The following is a 19,897-nucleotide window of genomic DNA, read 5'->3' as shown; positions in this document are numbered from 1 at the left end:
TCCCACCCCAACTCACCCCATGGTCTGGCATCTGCTTCCCTTCTCCCATGCCCTGAGATCTCATTCCTCTCTTCTCCTTCCATCTCTCCCTCCATGCTCTGGCATCTCGGTCTCCTTCTGTTCCTTACCCCCATGCCCTGGCATCTCTCTCCTCTCCTTCCATCTCTCCCTCCCCTTCATACTCTGGTATCTCCTCCCTTTCCCTCCCTCCCTACTTTCTCCCTGATCTGGCATCTCTGTCACCTTCCATTCCCTCCCCCATGCCCTGGCATTTCCCCCTCAATGACCTGGTATCTCCTTTCCTTTCCCATGGTCTGGCATCTCTCTTTCGTCTCCTTTCCTTTCCCTAGTCTTCCTTCTCCCTCTCCCAATTGGGTGCAGCATTTATCTCCCCCTTTCTTTGTCACCCTCCAAAATGTTCACAATTCACTTCTCTTGCTGGCATCAGGGCTTCCTCTCTGTTGGGTCCTGCCTACTTCCTGTTTTCACAAAGGCATCTCCCAGCAGAGAGGAAGGCTCAATGCCGACAAGAGCAGCAAGTTGTGAACACTGCTGCTGGGAAGAAGTTCTTGACGCTGGCCCTCAGAGGAGTCATTGGAGCACCCCCCTGCCCTGCCACCGGCTCTGGAATCTTCTTGGCACTTCATCCCACTCTCTGACGTAACTTCCTTCTTCCTCAGGGGCAGGACACAATACTGAGAAGACTCCAGAGCTGGCGGCAGGGCAGTGTTTCTATAATGCTGCTGGCCACATTTCAGTAGGGGGCTGGAAGGAGAGCTGGTGAAAGTGCGCCTCACTTTGCCTCATTATAGGGCCATCCCTGCCTGCATCAGTATTCACACATAATTGCACTTGAATCAGGTGTAGCTTTGTGTGCTGTGGATAATCATAGGAGCTTGTTTAAAAATGTTGGCGTTCGATGATCATAGGAACCCTTTGTACAAAAGGAGCTAAACACATACTTTGTCTTTCTAAAATGCAAGTGTGGGTTGTTAACTTTAAATTAGCTCTCTTGTAAAATTACTTTCCATTTGTATTTGTTAACTTTTACAAGCCTAATATATTTATGTCTGCCTGAGGAGAGTGTGACTAGTGATTAGAGCTACAACCTCAGCACCCTGTGCTGCTCCTTGTGAGCCTGAGCAAGTCACTTAGGGGTCCTTTAAGGAGCTAGCTGATTTTGCGTGCACTAAATGCTAACGCGTCCATAGACTATAATGGACGCATTAGCGTTTAGTGTGTGCAAAATCAGCTAGTGCGCCTTAGAAAAAGGACCCCATAATCCTCCACTGCCCCAGGTACACTAGATAGATTGTAGGCCACTGGGACAGATAGGGAAAATGCTTGAAGTACCTGTATGTAAACCACTTTGAGTGTGGTTGTAAAATTACAAAAAGGCCGTGGGCTAGCTAGGTTAAGGGCTCTGTGAGTATCTGCTAAGTGGAAGAATAGTCTTGTCCTGAAGATATGCCAAGTGAGAACCTTGGGCTTCAGTAGGTTATATCATATTTTTCTTTTTCAATTAATTACTCTCTTTTTTTTTTTATAGCAAAGTCAATGTCCATAACCTAGTCTTTAAAGTCTCAAAATGCTATATAAAAAGTGTTTTAATCTAGATTAGTATTTTAGGTTGCATTTCAGAGCATAAGATAACATCAGTTTAGAGCACAGATTGTAGGGGAAGAAAGCCTCTGTTTAATGTTTTAACATTAGTTTAAAGTACAGTATAGTCTCTAAAAGAGCTTAGAAATCTCTTAATAAAAACTAGTAAGCAAAGTAGAATTATATTTGTTTATGTTTGAGATTATTTACTAGAAAAAATATCTCTACAGAGTACATTTTTGCAAGTCTTTCTGTTAGGAAGTTAGAAACTGCTCTATTATTCAGTTACCTTTCAATTAAACAGTAGTGCCTAATTAAAAGGAAAAGTTAAAAGGGCAGAATAAGTACAGGGCGACTCATTCAGGTGTGGCTGACATCACTTCAGAAATACATCTACAAAAAGTTAATCCAGAATTTGGCTGCTCCTTATCCAGAAAAGGTACCGAGTGACCTAAAATACCAACCAAGGGCTACTTTATTCAAAAAATAATTGGAAGCGTAACATTGAAGTCTTCGCTAGTTGCTCAACAGTAACGCAGCCCCACCCACAAGCTTTTATCTGCCACTGTGCTCTCCTCTACTTCTACAGTAGCCAATGCAAGGTTTACGAAGGGCGGTGCTGCGTCACACTACGTCGTGACATCATCTTAGTGCGCGTCAACAAGACTGCCTGCTTCCTGGTTTGGGGGCGAAGTTGTGTTAGGCTTTTGTGCTGCTAGAGTTTATTTTCGTCTTCTCCAAAAGTTCGCGCTTTCGTCATGGATGTGTCCTGCTTTCTTCTGCTTCTTGGCGGGTGTGTTCTGTTCTATTTAGCCGTGCAGTTCATCCGGTTGGTCAGAGCCGATGGAGATCTGACTTTGCTCTGGGCGGAGTCGTTTGGAAAGAAACCAGGTGAAGAAAGAGTTTGCAAAACTGCAAGTGGCTTTGTGTTTTGCATTATTATGCAGTTGTGTGTTTGTTATTTTTGTAGTAGTTTATCACAGGGTTCTTAGGTTAGAAGCTGTCAAAGATAATGTACACATGTATTTTATATAACTTTAATAAAATAGCTTATTTGGGCAGTGTTGATCCAGTTACTGGTTAAGAGGAAGTTTGTGTGGCAACCCTAGAGAAAGTAAGTTGAGTAGGAGACCTGGCATACAGCTGGCCTCTGATATCAGAAACAGGCTTCAACAGAAAAGGCCCATTCAAAAAGCTTTACTAATCTAATCTTTTGGTTTATATACCGGATCATCCTCTAAACCAGTGGTTCCCAACCCTGTCCTGGAGGGCCACTAGGCCAATCGGGTTTTCAGGCTAGCCTCAATGAATATGCATGAGAGCGATTTGCATATAATGGAAGTGACAGGCTTGCAAATCTGCTCCATTCATATTCATTAGGACTATCCTGAAAACCCGATTGGCCTGGTGGTCCTCCAGGGCAGGGTTGGGAACCACTGCTCTAAACAATGGAAGCTCGACATTACTATGGGTTTAACCTAGTTTTACTTGCAGGTTTACTGGCCGAGCAATGCAGAAATGGTTAAAGTCTAACTAGGTTGGAACTTTGCACAGAAAATTTTACCACATTAAAATCCATAATAATGGGGTCATTAACTTATTCTGTTTCCAAACAAAAAAAGAAGTTTCTGATGCACATTGTGTATGGTAATTGTTTGCTAGGTCTGGGCGAGTATAGAGGTTTGGTTGAGAGCAACGGGCGTCTAGCAGCATCCTTCTGTTCCTCCAACCTGACTATCTTACCCCAGATTGCTTTCCTCATGGGTCTCTGGTGTCTAGCCACTTCTTCTTTCCTAATTAGAAAAAAAAAAGAGACCCTACTGTACACAAGCCGTTTGGGGGAGGTACACGGCATGGGTCTCCCACCCCCCTTCCTTTCTCCAGCAGATGCCTCCCTCAAGCCAAAACTGACCCGGAAGGCTTCCCTCTGATGTCAGAGCTGATGTCAGATGGAAGCTTTCAGAGTCAGCCGGGGTGACCCCACAGTCTGGGCAGCACCAAGCTAACTCAATGGACAAAGAGCCCTCTGTCTTCTTCCACCCTCCCGCTACCTGTCAGGGAGTCCAGAGTCTATAGAAGACTCAGCATTGGTGCTAGCTTAATTAACACAGAGCCTTCGAGTCTATTCTCTCATGAGGCCCCTCTGACAAACTTGTCAAAGTGGGTGGAGCCGACGGGGCCTTCCCGAGCGCATAGACGTGAAGGCTCTTTGTTGAAGTTAGCGCCGGTGTCGGGTCCTAAGTGAGCTCCAGGTGCTGGGTCAGACAGTGGTAGGGTGGCAGAAGGAGGAAAGTTAGAAGAAGAGAAGGAGAAGGAGCGATGTGGGGAAACGGAGAGAGTTGGTTAGGCTGGTTGGATGGATGGGTATGAGGAAATGCTGGACATGGATGGAGGAGAAGGGATATGCTTCCTATGGGATGGAGAGGAAGGGAAGAAAGAGGAGGAAATGCACATGGATGGAGAAGAGGAAAGGGGAACTGAAGAGAGGATGCATGGATGAAGAGTTTTGTAGTCTGGGGTTGTGATCAGTAAATTGGAGAGTTGGTAGTCTAGTTTTGCTGCTTGTGTGGCTAGAAAGCCATATAGAATATTAAAAATCATAATAGAAATAAGAACATAAGTAATGCCTCTGGATCAGACCAGAGGTCCATCATGCCCAGCAGTCCGCTCACGCGGCAGCCCATAAGATTCAGGACCTGTGTAGTAATCCTCTATCTATACCCTTCTATCCCCTTTTCCTTCAGGAAATTATCTAATCCATTCTTGAACCCCAATACTGTACTCTGTCATATCACACTCTCTGGAAGCACATTCCAGGTGTCCACCACCCTCTGGGTAAAGAAGAACTTCCTAGCATTGGTTCTGAATCTGTCCCCTCTTAATTTTTCCAAATGCCCTCTCATTCTTGTAGTTCTTGAAAGTTTGAAGAATCTGTCCCTCTCCACTTTCTCTATGCCCTTCATGATCTTGTAAGTCTCTATCATGTCCCCTCTAAGTCTCCGCTTTTCCAGGGAAAAGAGCCCCAGGTTCTCCAATCTTTCAGCATATGAAAGGTTTTCCATACCTTTTATCAAGCGTGTCGCTCTCTTCTGAACCCTCTTAAGTATCATCATATCCTTCTTTAGGTACGGCGACCAATAATGGACGCAGTACTCCAGATGTGGGCGCACCATCGCCCGATACAACGGCAGGATAACTTCTTTCGTTCTGGTTGTAATACCCTTCTTGATTATACCTAGCATTCTATTCACTTTCTTAGCAGCCGCTGCGCACTGTGCCGACGGCTTCATTGTCTTGTCCACTATTACCCCCAAGTCCCTTTCTTGGGTACTCTCACTCAATGACAGCCCTCCCATCGTGTAGCTGTACCTCGGGTTTCTGTTTCCTACGTGCAAGACTTTACATTTTTCTACATTAAACTTCATCTGCCATCTCGTCGCCCACTCCCCTAGTTTGTTCAGGTCCCTTTGTAAATCTTCGCAGTCTTCCATAGTCCTAGCCCCATTAAATAGTTTGGTGTCGTCTGCAAATTTTATTACTTCGCACTTCGTCCCTTTTTCTAGATCATTTATAAATACATTGAATAGCAGCGGTCCAAGTACCGACCCCTGCGGAACACCACTCGTGACCCTCCTTCAGTCCGAGTAGTGGCCCTTCACTCCTACCCTCTGCTTCCTACCTGCCAACCAATTCTTGATCCATCTGTGTACTTCTCCTTCCACCCCATGGTTTTTCAGTTTCCAAAGTAGGCATTCATGGGGTACCTTGTCAAAGGCTTTTTTGAAGTCTAAGTATACGATGTCTATGGGGTCCCCTTTGTCCATCCGTTTGTTAATTCCTTTGAAGAAGTGCAATAAGTTTGTCAGGCACGATCTTCCCTTGCAGAATCTTAAAATTTGGAGGAGAGTGTGGAATAGTGGTTAGAGCTATAGCCTCAGCACCCTGAAGTTGTGACCCTGGGCAAGTCACTTAATCCTCCACTTCCCCAGGCACATTAGATAGATTGTAAACCCACCAGGATAGATAGGGAAATTGCTTGAAGTACCTGTATGTAAACCACTTTGAGTGTGATTGTAAAACTGCAAAAAGGCAGTGTACAAGTCCCAATTTACTTTCCCTAAAATCCCTAAAATAAATCCTTGTGTTTACTGGCAACCAATGTAATTTAATTAAATATGGTATAATTCTATCATATTTAGAGATGGAAGAAAAATTACCCTCATTGCAGTATTCTGCACAGTTTGTAATTTTTTCAACAATTCTTTAACACATCCTAAATAAACAATATTACAGTAGTCTTATCTGGGAAAGAATAAGCGATTGAACCACAAGTGCAAAAACTGACTTCTCAAAATATTTTGAAACTACCTTAAAAAAATTATTTTTTACTAACCAGATTAAATTAATACTCCAAGCTCAATAAATTATCTAATTGAATGCCCAAAACTCTAGTTTACACATCAAAAATGTAATTACTCTGCACAGCAAGTGTGCCTCTGTGTCATCGTTGTTTGAGTAGCAGGAAGAGTAATCATTGGATCCCCCTTATTTTTCCTCTTTGTTTCCTCATAACAAAGATGTGGTAAGATAATAAATATCGAGGAACGTGGAGGAGTAAGTGAGAGCTGCAAGTTTGAAAGTCATGTCTTCAAGTTTCAAATTTTATTAAGAATTTGATATACCGCTAAAGCAAACAGCTGTCAAAGCAGTTAACAATACTGCAGTAATTAACTAAGTGGCTAGTACAATCAGATGATAGGATAGAGAGATTGGGATTCTGGATTGAGGAGAGTGCAGAGAAGTTGGGAGATCCCCATGGTTTGGTAAAAACGTCAAGTGTGTGGTTGTGGGTGTTTGTTTTTTGAGAAGGGGGTTTAGTCTGCTCAGGGGTTCATTTAGGATAGAACATAAGAAAAGCCTTACTGGGTCAGACCAATGGTCCAGCAAGCCCAGTAGCCCGTTCTCACGGTGGCCAATCCAGATAACTAGTACCTGGCCAAAACCCAAGGAGTAGCAATATTCCATGCTACCGATACAGGGCAAGCAGTGGCATAAAATCATATTGTAGGCATTTTAGAAAGCATCATATTAGCCATCAGTAGATATTCAATTCAATAACTTTATCCTAAAGGTATTAACATAAATCCATGCATTGGAAAACTCTTTATAACCATGAATAGCAGAGTACTGTGGCATAGGTAAATATTTGAAACTTGCATAGTTTTCACTTTTTAACCATCCAATGCTATACAAAATCAGGTAATCATAATCTTGTGAAAGCTCACTGAATATTTGTTTACCATTTTATTTACATAGGCCTCCGAGTTCACTCATGATACAGTAGCTGCAGTTTATTAGCTGAGAAAGGTATGTCATCCCTTGCATTTGTTTAAAACTTTCCAATTTGACTTCTAACAGAAAGTCAGCTGCCTGGTAAGGTGGTCTGGGTGACTGGAGCCTCGAGTGGAATCGGAGAGGAGTTAGCTTATCAGCTTGTGAATATGGGAGCCCTACTTGTTCTGTCAGCAAGAAGAAAGACTGAACTTCAAAGAGTTAAAAAGAAATGTCTTGGTATGCATAATTTGACCACAGTCGCTTCAATGTCCTGTTCCGTTTTAATATCTAGTTTTCATTACAGGAACCACTTTATTTACCAGATAGATGATAGTGTGTTAAAGGCACAACTGTTTTGGGTGAATCTTTTCATGAAAAGGCAGTTAATAAATAAATACCTTGTAAAAAAATATTGGCACAGCAAAAGCTTTAGTACAAAATTCAAGGAGTTGCAAGAGCTTATAACTGAAAAGCCAGTTTGTGTCATTTTGCTTTAAATATTACAATGGAGATGGTATTTTTGACGAGTTGTTTTCTTGTCAGTTTCGATAATAGTCCATACTATGTGGAAAGATGGCACTCTTTTCCCTAGGTTGTGCATGTGCACTGGTTCATAGATGTGTGGTGGTTCCAGTATTTGGAAAGTGCCGCCTCTTTCCACATAGGGCTGGGAAAAAACTGCCAAAAGTTAGGATCCTAGATCTCGCCTGCCAGCACCTAACTTATCCAAGTTTCCAAGTTTATTCTGTATTTGATTTACCGACCATTAATTAAGGTTCAATTTAAAAGGAAAAAACAATTTTTTTAAAAAAGGGGAACATTTCATAAATATAACATAAGGGACTGATAAAACATAGACAATTTTGGTACGAGAGGTTCTGGGGTAGGGGTTGTGTGAAATACATAGAGATAAAAATAAATTTTAAAAGGAAGGTGGGAGGGGAAAAAACAAAGGAGGAGGTGTTGCTTCTTAAAAGCGGTTCTCATTCATCACAGTACTTAGGATCATATCCCCTGCTAATTCCACCTATCTCATATTTGATATGCGTCCCTGAATAAGAATGTTTTGAGTTTGCTCTTAAATTTATTGAGGGATTCTTCAAGTCGAATGTCGAACGGGAGAGCGTTCCAGAGGGTAGGGACTGTAATGGAAAATATAGTAATGCGAGTATAGAATAGCTCCTTACTGGAGCGAATAGTTGGTAAATTCTGGTTAGTAGATCTTAAAAGTTTGTGAAGTAGCATAAGGGACAAGATATTTATCTAGGCAGGCTAGGGAGTGGGTGTACTTGATTTTGAAAGTGAGTAGGAGTATCTTGTATGTTGTTTAATGCGATATCGGTAACCAGTGAGCTTCGCGGAGTAATGGGGTGGCGCAGTCATATTTTTTTGCTGTTATGTATGAATTTGGCCGTATTTTGAATTAGTTGCAGGTTTTTTCCTCAAAACCTATGTGTTTTTAATTGGTTTTCAGTTACCTGGGGCTGAGGCCTTTGCAGCTATGTGATTTGCTTTTTGTAGTGCTTTTTGCACTGGTAGTCATTTTTTAAAATGTGAGTGTGTTCCTTTAAAATTTACAGAGAACAATAATTTGCAAGAAAATGATGTCCTTGTTCTGCCTCTTGACCTGTGTGATTTGGAGTCCCATGAAGGTGCAACCAAAACAGTTCTTCAGCATTTTGGAAGAGTAAGTGGTAATGGGAGTGAGTGGGAGGAAGAAGAAGAGGAGAACTACAGTCTTTAAGGCTTTCTCCTTGCATCAGAAAATAATTGATAGCTAAGCTTCATCTTTTTCACTGACCAGAAATTTGCCATGTTTGTTTAGAAGGGTTCACGATTGACCTTTTAAATAATGCTTGGTAATAGTACAGAAAATGTCATTATTATTTTGTATAATTCTATCAGATCTATGCAACACTTTACAGATAAGTAGGTAGTCTTTTGCTCTTGAAACTTTGAATCTAGAAAAGCCGGCCAAATGAACAAAACATGAGAAAGTGGTACTTTGCACTAAAACAATAGGCAGTTGTAACATGGAGGCTTTTACAGAACCTCAGAGCTAGGATAAGAACATAAGAATAGCCTTACTGGGTCAGACCAGTGGTCCATCAAGTCCAGTAGCCCGTTCGTACAGTGGCCAATCCAGGTCACTAGTACCTGGCCAGAACCCAAGGTGTAGCAATATTCCATGCTACCAATAAAGGGCAAGCAGTGGCTTTCCCCATGGTAGCCAAATATTGAGCAGTATCTAAAGAGGAGAACTGTCTTATACAATTATATCCTTAGTTACAAGAAACTCTGTGGAGAAACAATGTAAGAAAAGAGCAAAGGCTGGGTAGGAGAGATCCTAGGCAATCAATGTCAACAGTTTGTATCGCTGTCTTCTCTGAAAGTAAAAATTAGAATTCCAGCACAATAGAGATAGTATGCTGAACCATAGGGTTGTCTATCTGTGGTTGCGAACATATTGCAGAAGATATCAATTACGGCTTTTCAACTCCTCCTTCACAGTCTCTGCTGCCCACTTCATTTCTTCCTTTTGTAAGCAAGCATGAAGGTGCTTCTCTGATCTGCACTGTTATTTTTTTTATTGTTTTGCGGTGTCTCTTTCGCTTTTTTGGCTTTTTGTAGATTTTTTTTCACAGTGTCGGAGATCTCGGTTTGAAGGGACTGCTCTTCCTGCTTGAAGAGGAGTAGATGTTTTAAGTGTACAGCCAACCTGCTGAAGATTTGTGGAGCTCAGGGTTCTGCACCCTCAGCACTTGTTTGCTTTCTTGACTTGATCAGTTGCTGAAGCACAGACTGTTAAGCATGAATAGTGTTCCTTCAGGACACCCAGGGTTCCGTCTGAGATTGTCTTCCCCCCCCCCTTTTTTTTTTCCTGCGTTGGGTTGTGGTTCAGGAAGGGTAGAGGATCAGTCTGACTAAGGTCCGACTGGCAGCCTGAAGATCTTGGTTTGGCAGCTGGTAGCAGCTTGAGGCACAGAAACCCTCCAGATCCAGCTACCCCTTAAAGGACTGGAGCAGGCTGCATCATTTCCCCAGCCTATGTGAAAAATTGGGTTTTGACTGTTCCTACAGTTAGGTCTTTGGTCCCCCCTCCTCTAAAATCCTATTTTTGAAGTTTTTGGTCAGCCCAGAGGCATTTTGAAGCCATTTTTGGCACCAAAACACTGTCTTGGTGGCCATCTTGAATTTTCATCTAAGTGGCTGGACACAAAAGAACTACCTTAAACTAAACAAGACCAAGATTCTTTGGTTCGGTGACTTCAACTCACTATCATGCACAGAATTTGAACTAACTTCAGGACAGAAGCTGCAAAGAGAAAATAGCGCCAAAGTACTGGGCGTCATCCTAGACTCTTCTTAACCTATAAAGACTAGATCAGTGCAATAACGAGACAATTCTTCTTCAGGCTGAGACAACAACAATCAGGTCAGTCCTAACCCAAAACAATTGCAGTATGATCAGCCAAGCAATTCTACTGTCTTACCTGGACTACTGTATCTCTCTCTCCCAAGCTCAAAAAACTACAGACATTCCAGAACCAACAAAATGGAAAAAGTCACCTGCATGACCCACAAAGCATATGCTCATTGCAAACATCAAGTTCACACCCTCCTTACTCAACTTAAGATTAATGCAAAGGTTCAAGATTCCTTTCCCTTCCCCCCCCCAACAAGTCTGCCAAAATGTATTTATTTATCCATCCGTCCTCCTATAAGAGCCCAGAATGGGTTACAAATTTACATACACAATATAGACTGGACAATACGATTGAACAATGAGTTCAAATTTTTTACAGTGAGTCCACCTTTGAATTCAAAGCCCCATACATTTGGAATAAATGCCCTACTTCTCTGCAACAGATCACATCATACTTCTGCTTCCAGAAGAAAGACCTATCTCTTTTCCTTATAAGATAAGATAACTCTGGCCATCACATCTTTACTGAGCTTTCTCGCCTCATTCAATTGTAATGCTGTACAAAGTCTTTTGTTGGCTGCATTGAATCCTTGTTGAAAATTGTGGGATATAAAAACTATACTCTTTAAGAAATTCTTGAAACAGTCCTAACATCACACCTACCGTCCTTCCTCCATCTTCCCGCCACACTAAATCTACTGGACTCCTCTAGAAATGACAAATATTCTTCCATTGTAACTCACCATCTATAATTCTTTTGTAATCCGCCTTGAACCGCAAGGTAATGGCGGAATAGAAATCTCAAATGTAATGTAATTTCATGTAATATAGGACCTGTATAGTATAGTACTAACTTTTAATCTACTACTATCGCCCCTTCCTAGCCTCCTAGTCTGGTTTTTACTTACTCACTAGTTCAACATTTTCACCACCTGTCTTCACCTCTCCCCAGCTCTCATACCTTCTAACATGTCTTCCATATCACTGAACTCCTGGCATCCATCCCTTCTTTCTCATAGCCCTACTCAACTTTCCCATTCTCTCTCATCCCTCCCCAGTTCTGTTTCTACATACTTCCCCTCCTCCCCTTTCACAGACCCAGCCTTCCCCTTCCTTTCATTCCTTCCACTATCCCATCCCTTTACATTGCCTCTTAACTCTCTTACCCCTTGCAACTTTCCTCCCTTCACTTTTCCACTCTTCTCGCACCCTCTTTCTTTCTAATGGGTAGTTCTCCCCTTCTCACTTCCTCCATTTAGAGGATAGTCGCTCTTTTCTACTCCTCCTTTAGCTCTTCCTCCCACATTCATAGTCTCACTTCTCTTTTTCACTCCTGGAAGTAGCAGCAGAAATGCTAAATTGTACGTCATCTCTTGTGTCTGAGGAGCTAATCAAGGAATGAGTTGTGAGACTAATCTCACCACAGCAGAGGAGTTGTTAAGCAATTAAATGCTTTTGTTGCTGCTAGGTGGGGTCTTTTTTAGTTTTTCAAAATAGTTTAACCTACTCCTTTATTGTTAAATTTAGCCCCCATTTTCCAACAAGTTAAGGTCACAGATTTTCAGTTCAGAAGTCAGTGGTACTATACGTGAAACAAGGCTTAACCTGCCCTAGCTATAAAAGGCTGTGGTAATCATAACAATGATTACCAACAATTTAAAAAAAAAAAAAATTATGAAAAGGTTTTATTTTTTTTTTCCAAAGATCGACATTCTGGTGAACAACAGTGGCCGCTCCCAGCGCTCCCTATTTGTGGACACGGATTTGGATGTCTATAAGTCTTTAATGGAACTCAATTTCTTGGGTACAATCTCTTTAACCAAATATGTCTTGCATCACATGATTGAAAAAAACCAAGGGAAAATTGTCACGGTAAACAGTGTGGTGGGATTTATTGGCGCTTGTCTCTCTTCTGGATATTCTGCAAGCAAACATGCTCTTCTGGTAAGATTGTTCATACTCTTACTAGTTAAGCTTATAGTAATGATTTTGTCCATAGTTGTTTTTACTTTATAAACAAGCATGAATATAAAGTGGACGAACTTGAAAGCGTGTATATTTCCTCAGTAGTGGTGTATGGTGTTCCAAATATCTTCTATGTAAGGAATGTGAGGTAAATCACCAGACGATAAAGAACCAATCCAGTACCATAGTATCTTTTTAATAAAAGAAATCTACATCCATCTATAAAGGATATACTCGTCAAAGTCCATGACACAGAGATAAACTTGATGGACTTGTCATGGCCATGTTTCAGCAATAGTGCCTGCATCAGAAGTCACAAAGGCCCAAATTCTCTAACCGGCACCGTTGTCAGCAGTCATCAATCTTGTCAATCACATAATGGCGCTGGTTAGAGAATCGCATCGCCAGCAAAGATAGACACCAGAAATGTAGGCCAAGGTTTTTTGGGCCTACATTTCCGGCACTTAACTTTGATGTGAATCATGCCTCTCTAGGCGCTTTATGGCATCTAACACTACTTCTGGCATTGGCCACATCTACAGCGGTGTTAAGTGCTATAAAACGTCCATGGAGGTGCCGATAGGTTCCTTGACAATGAGTTTAAAACGTCATTTAAATGGGGGTTTTCACTGAACTTGGGTGCCTACTAGTGCGGCAAAAACCACACTGTTTAGAAAATCTGACCCAAAACTGGATGGACCGTTCAGGTCTTTATCTGCCATCATTTACTATGTTTCTATGATAGTGTGATGACTTATGGAGGTACTGTAATAGTACCAGACTGTAGTCCTATGCTGATGTGGAATTGAACTGTTTTTCTTTTAGACTACAGTCTGGTACTATTACCGCCATAGGTCATCACACACGGTCAATTTGAGTCCATTGAGGTTATATCTGTGTCATGGATTTTTGTTGGCGAGTGTACCTTTTTGTAGATGGAAAATACAGCCGATGGACTGAGTCTTGTAATTAACGTATATACTCTAATATCAAGTTTATTAGAATTTTAATATACCGACCATCAAGCAAATATCTAGCCGGTTTACATAATGTTTAAAAAATATTTTCTAAAAGAAATGGTACAAGTAATTAAAAAATTATAAAAAAAAAATTAAAATACGTAGTGAACATTAAAGACTTTAACATGACAAACTAGATAGTGAGGGCAAAAGGGGAAGGGTGGGTAAAGTTACATTGTAGAGAGAAAATGGAGATAGAAGGGTTGGGTTATAACAAATAGGGTTGCATCAGAGGTTACCTTTACGGCAGCCACATGCAGCTTCAACGCTCTGGTTGCTGTAAGAAGGTAATTTAGACTCGCAGCCACGAAGGTAAGGGGCAGGGAAGGAGAAAGGGAGCTGTTTCAACTCGGTGGTGGCAGTAAGGAGGGAGGGAGCACGATAGGTGACCCGCGCGTTCCCTCCCTTAACTGCGGGGACAAGGCCATTCACCACTCCACGGGTTGGTGTATGGCCTTGTCCCTGTAGCCATGGTGGACACAGGTTTTTCCTCACCGTTTTGGCGTGGGTAACAGCCACCGTGTCATTCTCTACTTCTGACTAATGATTTTTGATTAAAGACACTCTGGTATTGGATTGGTTCTTCATCTAATGATTTACCTCATTCTCCTTACATATTGTCTTCTACATGGAGACTATATTCTTCTTTTTGTTTATTGATTCCAAAAATCTTTCCATTTATTAGACTGTCATTCCAACAGTAGAAACATGAAACTTGAAATTCTTATAACTCTTTATAAAAGAGATTCAAGATTACCTGTCACCTGATAGACCTTACTGACTTTCAGGCATCACTAGGATAAATCAAGACAGCAGTTTATTAAGCCTAGTTGCTTATGTTCTAAATGAAAAAAATTTTCAATAAAGAGGCATCAGTACTGAGGTAGGCAGAATGTAAAAGCAACGTGAGGCAGTAATTTGGGAGGAGGTAGGGTAGTATAATGTGGGATGCAGCACAGGGTGGGGATAAAGAGATTATATACTTAAGAGAGGATGGAGAATGATAGTAGGCAAAGGATAGAACATGTGGGTAAGGATAGTCTGAGTATGGAAAAGGGTGGGTATGGTGGGGTAATGAGATCTTGATATGGGAAATCATGAGAATTAAGGAATGTTGGTTGGGGAAATGATTTGAAGAGAAGCTTATAGAAGGGATGAAGTATGAACAGAATATGCATAAACTCATAAACATTTTTTAAAGATAAATTTTATTTTAAGAAGGAAATTAAATGTTAATAAATATCTTTTTTTTTTTTTTTTTGTTTTAGGGGTTTTTTGACAGTGTGCGGACTGAATTGACTGACTATCCAGGAATAGCCATTATCAACATTTGTCCTGGACCAGTCCAGTCACAGATTGTACACAATGCATTCGCTGAGAATGTAGCAAAGGTAAAGAGATTTAAAGTTTTGGGGTTTTTTTTTTTTCTATATCCAGACATTACATACAGAAGCTCCATTTCATGATATTTGTGCATGGGTGTGATTTTAGTCCCATGCGTTTTACGTTTTTAAACCGAATAGCCATCTGTCATTACAAATTTTTTGCTAGTTTGTGCCTTTCAAAAATCTACATCTTTCACATGTTGCTGTCTAATTACAGTTCAAGATGTATTATTTGTTCCATCTTGTTTATTAAGGAAAGATGTATTAAATTAGGATTGTGTTTCCCTTATTTTTACAATAGAAAAAAAACAAAAAACAAACTAGTAAAAATATGTAAGTGGATGATGGGCCATCAGAAATGCTAATGAGCCAAACTTGGGCTAATTCATTAAATTCCCTGAAACTCAATTTTGAATTATTAAAATTCAAATAAAATCCAAGCTAATAAATTATCTTCTTTTTCAAATTACTGAGCAAAATCGTTTGTGCATAATTAAAGTTAGAGAACTTGTATTTAGCTTGGTTTGACAATCCCAGATTGTTCATCGGCATGGAAAAATGTCAAACATCAGGCTCCATGTCAAGCTTAACACCATTCCCTCGGCACTATTCTTCCATAACAGGCACGACTTGGAAGACTCCATCCTGATTTGATCGTGTTGGGACAGAGACTACCCCACTCGATAATGAACCCAGTGTTTGATGTTTGGCCTCAGTAATAAACGATTTTGGGTTGTCAAAGTAAGTTAGGTAATTATGCACCAAGGATTTTGCTTTATCTATTTATTTACTGGGATTTATTTAACCACCTTTTCTTAAAGAGATTCACCCAAAGCAGTTTATAATACATTGAATAGTAATCAGGTACTCTTAGGCATTTTCCCTTTCTTGTGCAACAAGACTGGTGGTCTTGACCAGCAGGTTAAACCCTCATTAGCCATGAGGGTTGTAGAGAACCCACTGTTTAGTTTTAATACTCCATCTCCCATCACTCTGGGATAAGATCCACCCCCTCAGTCTTACTCTAACAAGCGAAGAGTAGAGAGCCTGTCTGTTCAGCTCGAGTTTAAATTTTTATTATTTTGGGGGTTTTATTATCCGGTCAGAGGCTTTCAGTTCTGCAGAGGATCCCGGTCACCCTGGCTGTGAGAAGATACAGACTCTCAGGGCTGAGGTCTGTAGTCCACAGGCGCATGCAATCAAAGATATACAAAGCAAAAAAATATATGACGAACTATTAGCCACCAGAGCAGCGAAACTAGACTGCCACCTCTCCAATCTGCTGACTATGACGTCCAACTACAAAACATTCAGGAAAGAACTTAAAAAAACAGAGATTTGACCTGCAGGAACGATTTTCCAAATCCTCAAGCTGATCTGCGTGGGCGCGTGTGAGATCCTGCAGGTTTTGCAGGGTGTTATCTTGTGCCCCCTGAGTGTCTTCCAGTTTAGATATGCGGGCCTCTACTTCAGTGGTGTGGCGGTTAGTGTCCGCTATCATATTTTCCAGCCACTGTAGTTGTTCAGAGAGGCGATCGATGCCGGGCTGCACCACCAATGTGATGTCCCGCAGTGCCTCAGGAGCGAGCAGGCTGACCGCAGCTGGTGCTCCCGATGCCATTTTGTCCGTCCCCGTGGGCTACTGATCGTGGTCTTTTTTTTGTGTTGCATGTGGCTATCTGTGGCGCCGGGGAGGAAAGAAATCTGTCCATTCGTCGAGGGAGAGAAGCGAACTACCTCCCGGCAAGCTCGTGCACGGTGCAGGGCAGCTTTATAAAGTAAAGGGTGACTCGGGGCCCGGGAGCTCAGGCAGCACACGTCTGCCTCAGCCTACAGCATCGTGATCTCCCATATACTCAATATATATCATGCCCAAAAGAGAATCGGAAGACCGGGGACCGTTTCTGGATTTAAAGTCAGTCAGTGCAGCCCTCAAGATTCCCCACTTCCACATGGAAATGGTACAGTCTGTCATTGTATCGGTCATGCTAGGGGAATACTTTGCCTCTCTAGATCTAACAGAGGCATACTTGCATATTCCCATCTTTCCAGCTCACAGAAATTTCTTGAGGTTCCATATTCTGGACAAGCATTTTCAATTTTCTGCTCTTCCATTTGGTCGCAACAGCACCACAAACCTTTACCAAGGTGAAAACCAGGAAAAAAAACTCCACAGTCCAAGCAGAAGCAAACAAACCACAGTGGTGAAATTCAGTAATGTTGGTGTGCAACTTTATTCTGCAATCATGGAAATCTGTGCGATGGCTCATAAGAGCTCCCGCGAGAGATGAGGGAGCGACAGCAGTGGATCAAGTGCATACGGATATTGGGCTAGGTAGTCAACTTCAGGAAGAGTCGCTTGATCCTGACTCAGTCCCTGGAATATCTAGGAATCCAATTCGACACTGCAAAGAGCAGGATCTTCCTCTTGGAAGCATGCAAAATAAAGCTCGTGAGACAAATTTGAGAGATTTGCGGCCTACCGGCCCCAATTGTTTGACAGTATCTTCAACTGCTGGGATCCAAGGTAGCCCAAATAGATGTGATGCCTTGGCTTCAACTGCTGGGATCCAAGGTAGCCCAAATAGATGTGATGCCTTGGGTAAGAGCACACTTGCAACTCTTCAGGAGTCTCTCCTTTTGAAGGTGGTTTCTGCAATCGGACACCCTGGACCTTCTGCTGCAGTGGTCAGGCAAGGCATGGAGCAGCCTGGACTGGTGGCTGGAGCCACATTCCTTGACCAGGGGAATGCCGCCATGCATCTCCCAGTGGACAGTTCTGATGATGGATACCATTCTGTTTGGCTGAGGAGCTCATTGTGAGGGATATCTGCTGCAAGGGCAGTGGTCCCCATCTCAGAGGATTTGGTTGATCAACTGCTTGGAACTGAGTGATAGGGTTAGCTCTATGGGCCCTTGGCAGTGCCCTGGAAGGAAAGGCAGTCTGTCTTCTCAGACAACACAACCGTAGTAACCTAGGTAAACAGGCAAGGAAACACTAGGAGTGGACTGCTGAACTTGAAAGCTCGCCTGCTCTTTTGATGGGTGGGAGCCCATCTCTTGGCCATCTTGGCGGCTCATGTAGCCAGAATGGAGAATATGCAGGTGGATTTCTTAAGTCAGCAAACCTTGGATCCAGGGGAGTGATCTCTCTCTTTTAGGGCCTTCGACAGCATAGTCAAGTGCTGGGGGCATCTAACGTTCGACCTCAAGGTCTCATCATCTAACAAAAAGGCATCTTGTTTCTTCGACACTGAAGGTTTGAGCATGGAAATACTTGGCTGAACAAGCCTGCCCTGCGGAGGAGCTCCTATATATGTTTTCCCCATAGCCAATGACAGGAAGTACTTCGACAGGTCAAAACACACCCAGGTCGAGTGATCCTGGTAGCTCCAGATTGGCTGAGGTGACCAAGATACACAGACTTAGTACATCTGCAGAAGGATGAGGCTCTTAAGATTCTCTCAAAGGGTCCCATCGCCCTAGAGCAGTGGTCTCAAACTTGCAGCCCAGGAGCCACATGCAGCCCGCCAGGTACGGTTTTGAGGCTCTCGGTATGTTTATCATAATCACAAGTAAAATAAAACAGTTAATCATATGTCTCTTTAGCTATAAATTAAAATATTATTAAGACTTAGCCAAAAGAAAAGATTTATAAACTATAAAGAGTTTTACCTCATGCAAAACTGTCATTTCTTTAATAAGGCATTAACTGTTTTTTCTGAGGCCCTCTAAGTACCTACAAATCCAGAATGTGGCCCTGCAAAGGATTTGAGTTTGAGACCACTGCCCTACAGGATCCGGAGTGCTTTGCCCTAGAGGATCTGGAGTCTTATGGCATAGCTCTTGACCACAAAGCCTTGGGACACAAAGGCTATTCACCTGGACTTATTGCCACGTTTCTGAGGTCTAAGAAGTAGTCCACATTAGCGGCCTATACCAAAGCCTGGAAGTGTTTCCAGAATTGGAATGAGCAAAAATGCTTGGACTTGGTGACCGTACTGGTTTTGGTGGTGCTGGACTTTTGCAAGAAAGTTTGAAGAAAGGCCCGACGGTTGGCTCTCTCAAGGTACAGAGAGCTGGACTTTCCTGCTTCAAACACAGTTCAGCAGGCGCATGTTGGCATCCCATCCGATTGTTTCTGGATTCAGATTTTTGAAAGGAGCCTTACGTCTTTGCCCTCCAGTATGTCAGCCCTTTCCATTATGGAATCATAATCTGGTCTGTGGGGAAGTCGGCAGGCGCCTCTCTTCCTCCTCAGTGTGCCGTGGCATAGTTGGAATCTCAGGAGGCACACAGTTTGAGAAACACTGCCCTAGAGGATGTTGCAAGGACATCTTTTCTTTGTCCCATGATTTCTTCTTAGCCATACTAGGGTATTTTCATCCCATGATATTTCTTTGAATGCAAATTACACGGTGCTAACATTTTTCCATGAAAAAAATTTTCACCTTATGACCCAAGGGGCATTAGGCGTCAGAGCATTAGACCTCTCCCCCTCCCCGTGCCTCCTAGGATGCACCTGGAAGGGAAAGGCCCACCATTTTAGGGTGGCAGGCCTGTGAGCAGGAGGGACTGGGCATCCCTCTTGCAGTCTACCTCGTGAACAGTTATGGTGGAAATTTGGGGGGTGTGAGGGGCATCTAGTGGCAGGAAGGAGTGGTGTGGGCATTCCTCCTGTCAAATTTTATTGTTTGGGAATTGGAGGTTTGGCTGGCACGGGGGAGAGGGGGTGTTCGCAGTAGCAGGAGGGATTGGGCATCCCTCTTGCCGCTATTTTGGCTCCAGGGCAGGTCATTAGCGGGGAGGGGAAGCATGGCACAACTTTTTTTTTTTTTTTATGGGCCAGTTATTATGTAATATCTGTGCCCATAGAGAAAAATGAAAAAAAAAAAAAACCACCAGTCAGACCGGTAGGTAACAGTTACCAACAGGTCTAGTAGTACCAATCCGATTCTGGCATGCAGTGTTAGGCCATCGATCAGATGGATGGTTTTAATATTAATGACTTCATTGGCATGCTAGAATTTGGAGAATATACAACTGCACGGAAAACCATGTGGTGAACCATTTGGTGTCAGGTCAAAAGCGCGCCGGGACAAAGGCGCGCGCAGACAATTGAGCGCAGCGTGGAGGTGCGCGCCACACAAAATTACTGTTTTTAG

At 42.4% G+C, this 19,897-nt stretch overlaps 1 protein-coding gene across 2 annotated transcripts in view; it reads left to right on the top strand.

The window, feature by feature from the left end:
• The first annotated feature begins 1,381 nt into the window (after positions 1 to 1,381).
• The window catches only part of DHRS7 (dehydrogenase/reductase 7), a 40,157-nt gene continuing 21,641 nt past the window's right edge, over positions 1,382 to 19,897 (top strand). Inside the window, exons 1-5 of one of the 2 annotated variants that reach the window (XM_033950791.1) lie at positions 1,382 to 1,493; positions 7,021 to 7,173; positions 8,517 to 8,623; positions 12,068 to 12,307; positions 14,616 to 14,738. In XM_033950791.1, coding sequence (XP_033806682.1) covers positions 7,104 to 7,173; positions 8,517 to 8,623; positions 12,068 to 12,307; positions 14,616 to 14,738 — 540 coding nt within the window. In that variant the 5' untranslated portion in view covers positions 1,382 to 1,493; positions 7,021 to 7,103. Of the gene's footprint in view, positions 1,494 to 1,991; positions 2,494 to 7,020; positions 7,174 to 8,516; positions 8,624 to 12,067; positions 12,308 to 14,615; positions 14,739 to 19,897 lie in introns of those variants that run through there. The other variant, XM_033950789.1, reaches the window with a different exon arrangement.

The sequence above is a fragment of the Geotrypetes seraphini genome, chromosome 7 (genome assembly GCF_902459505.1).
Source record: "Geotrypetes seraphini chromosome 7, aGeoSer1.1, whole genome shotgun sequence".
Taxonomy (NCBI): Eukaryota; Metazoa; Chordata; class Amphibia; order Gymnophiona; family Dermophiidae; genus Geotrypetes; species Geotrypetes seraphini.
The sequence above is the reverse complement of the archived record's forward strand: the minus strand, read 5'-3'. Positions and strand labels throughout refer to the sequence as shown.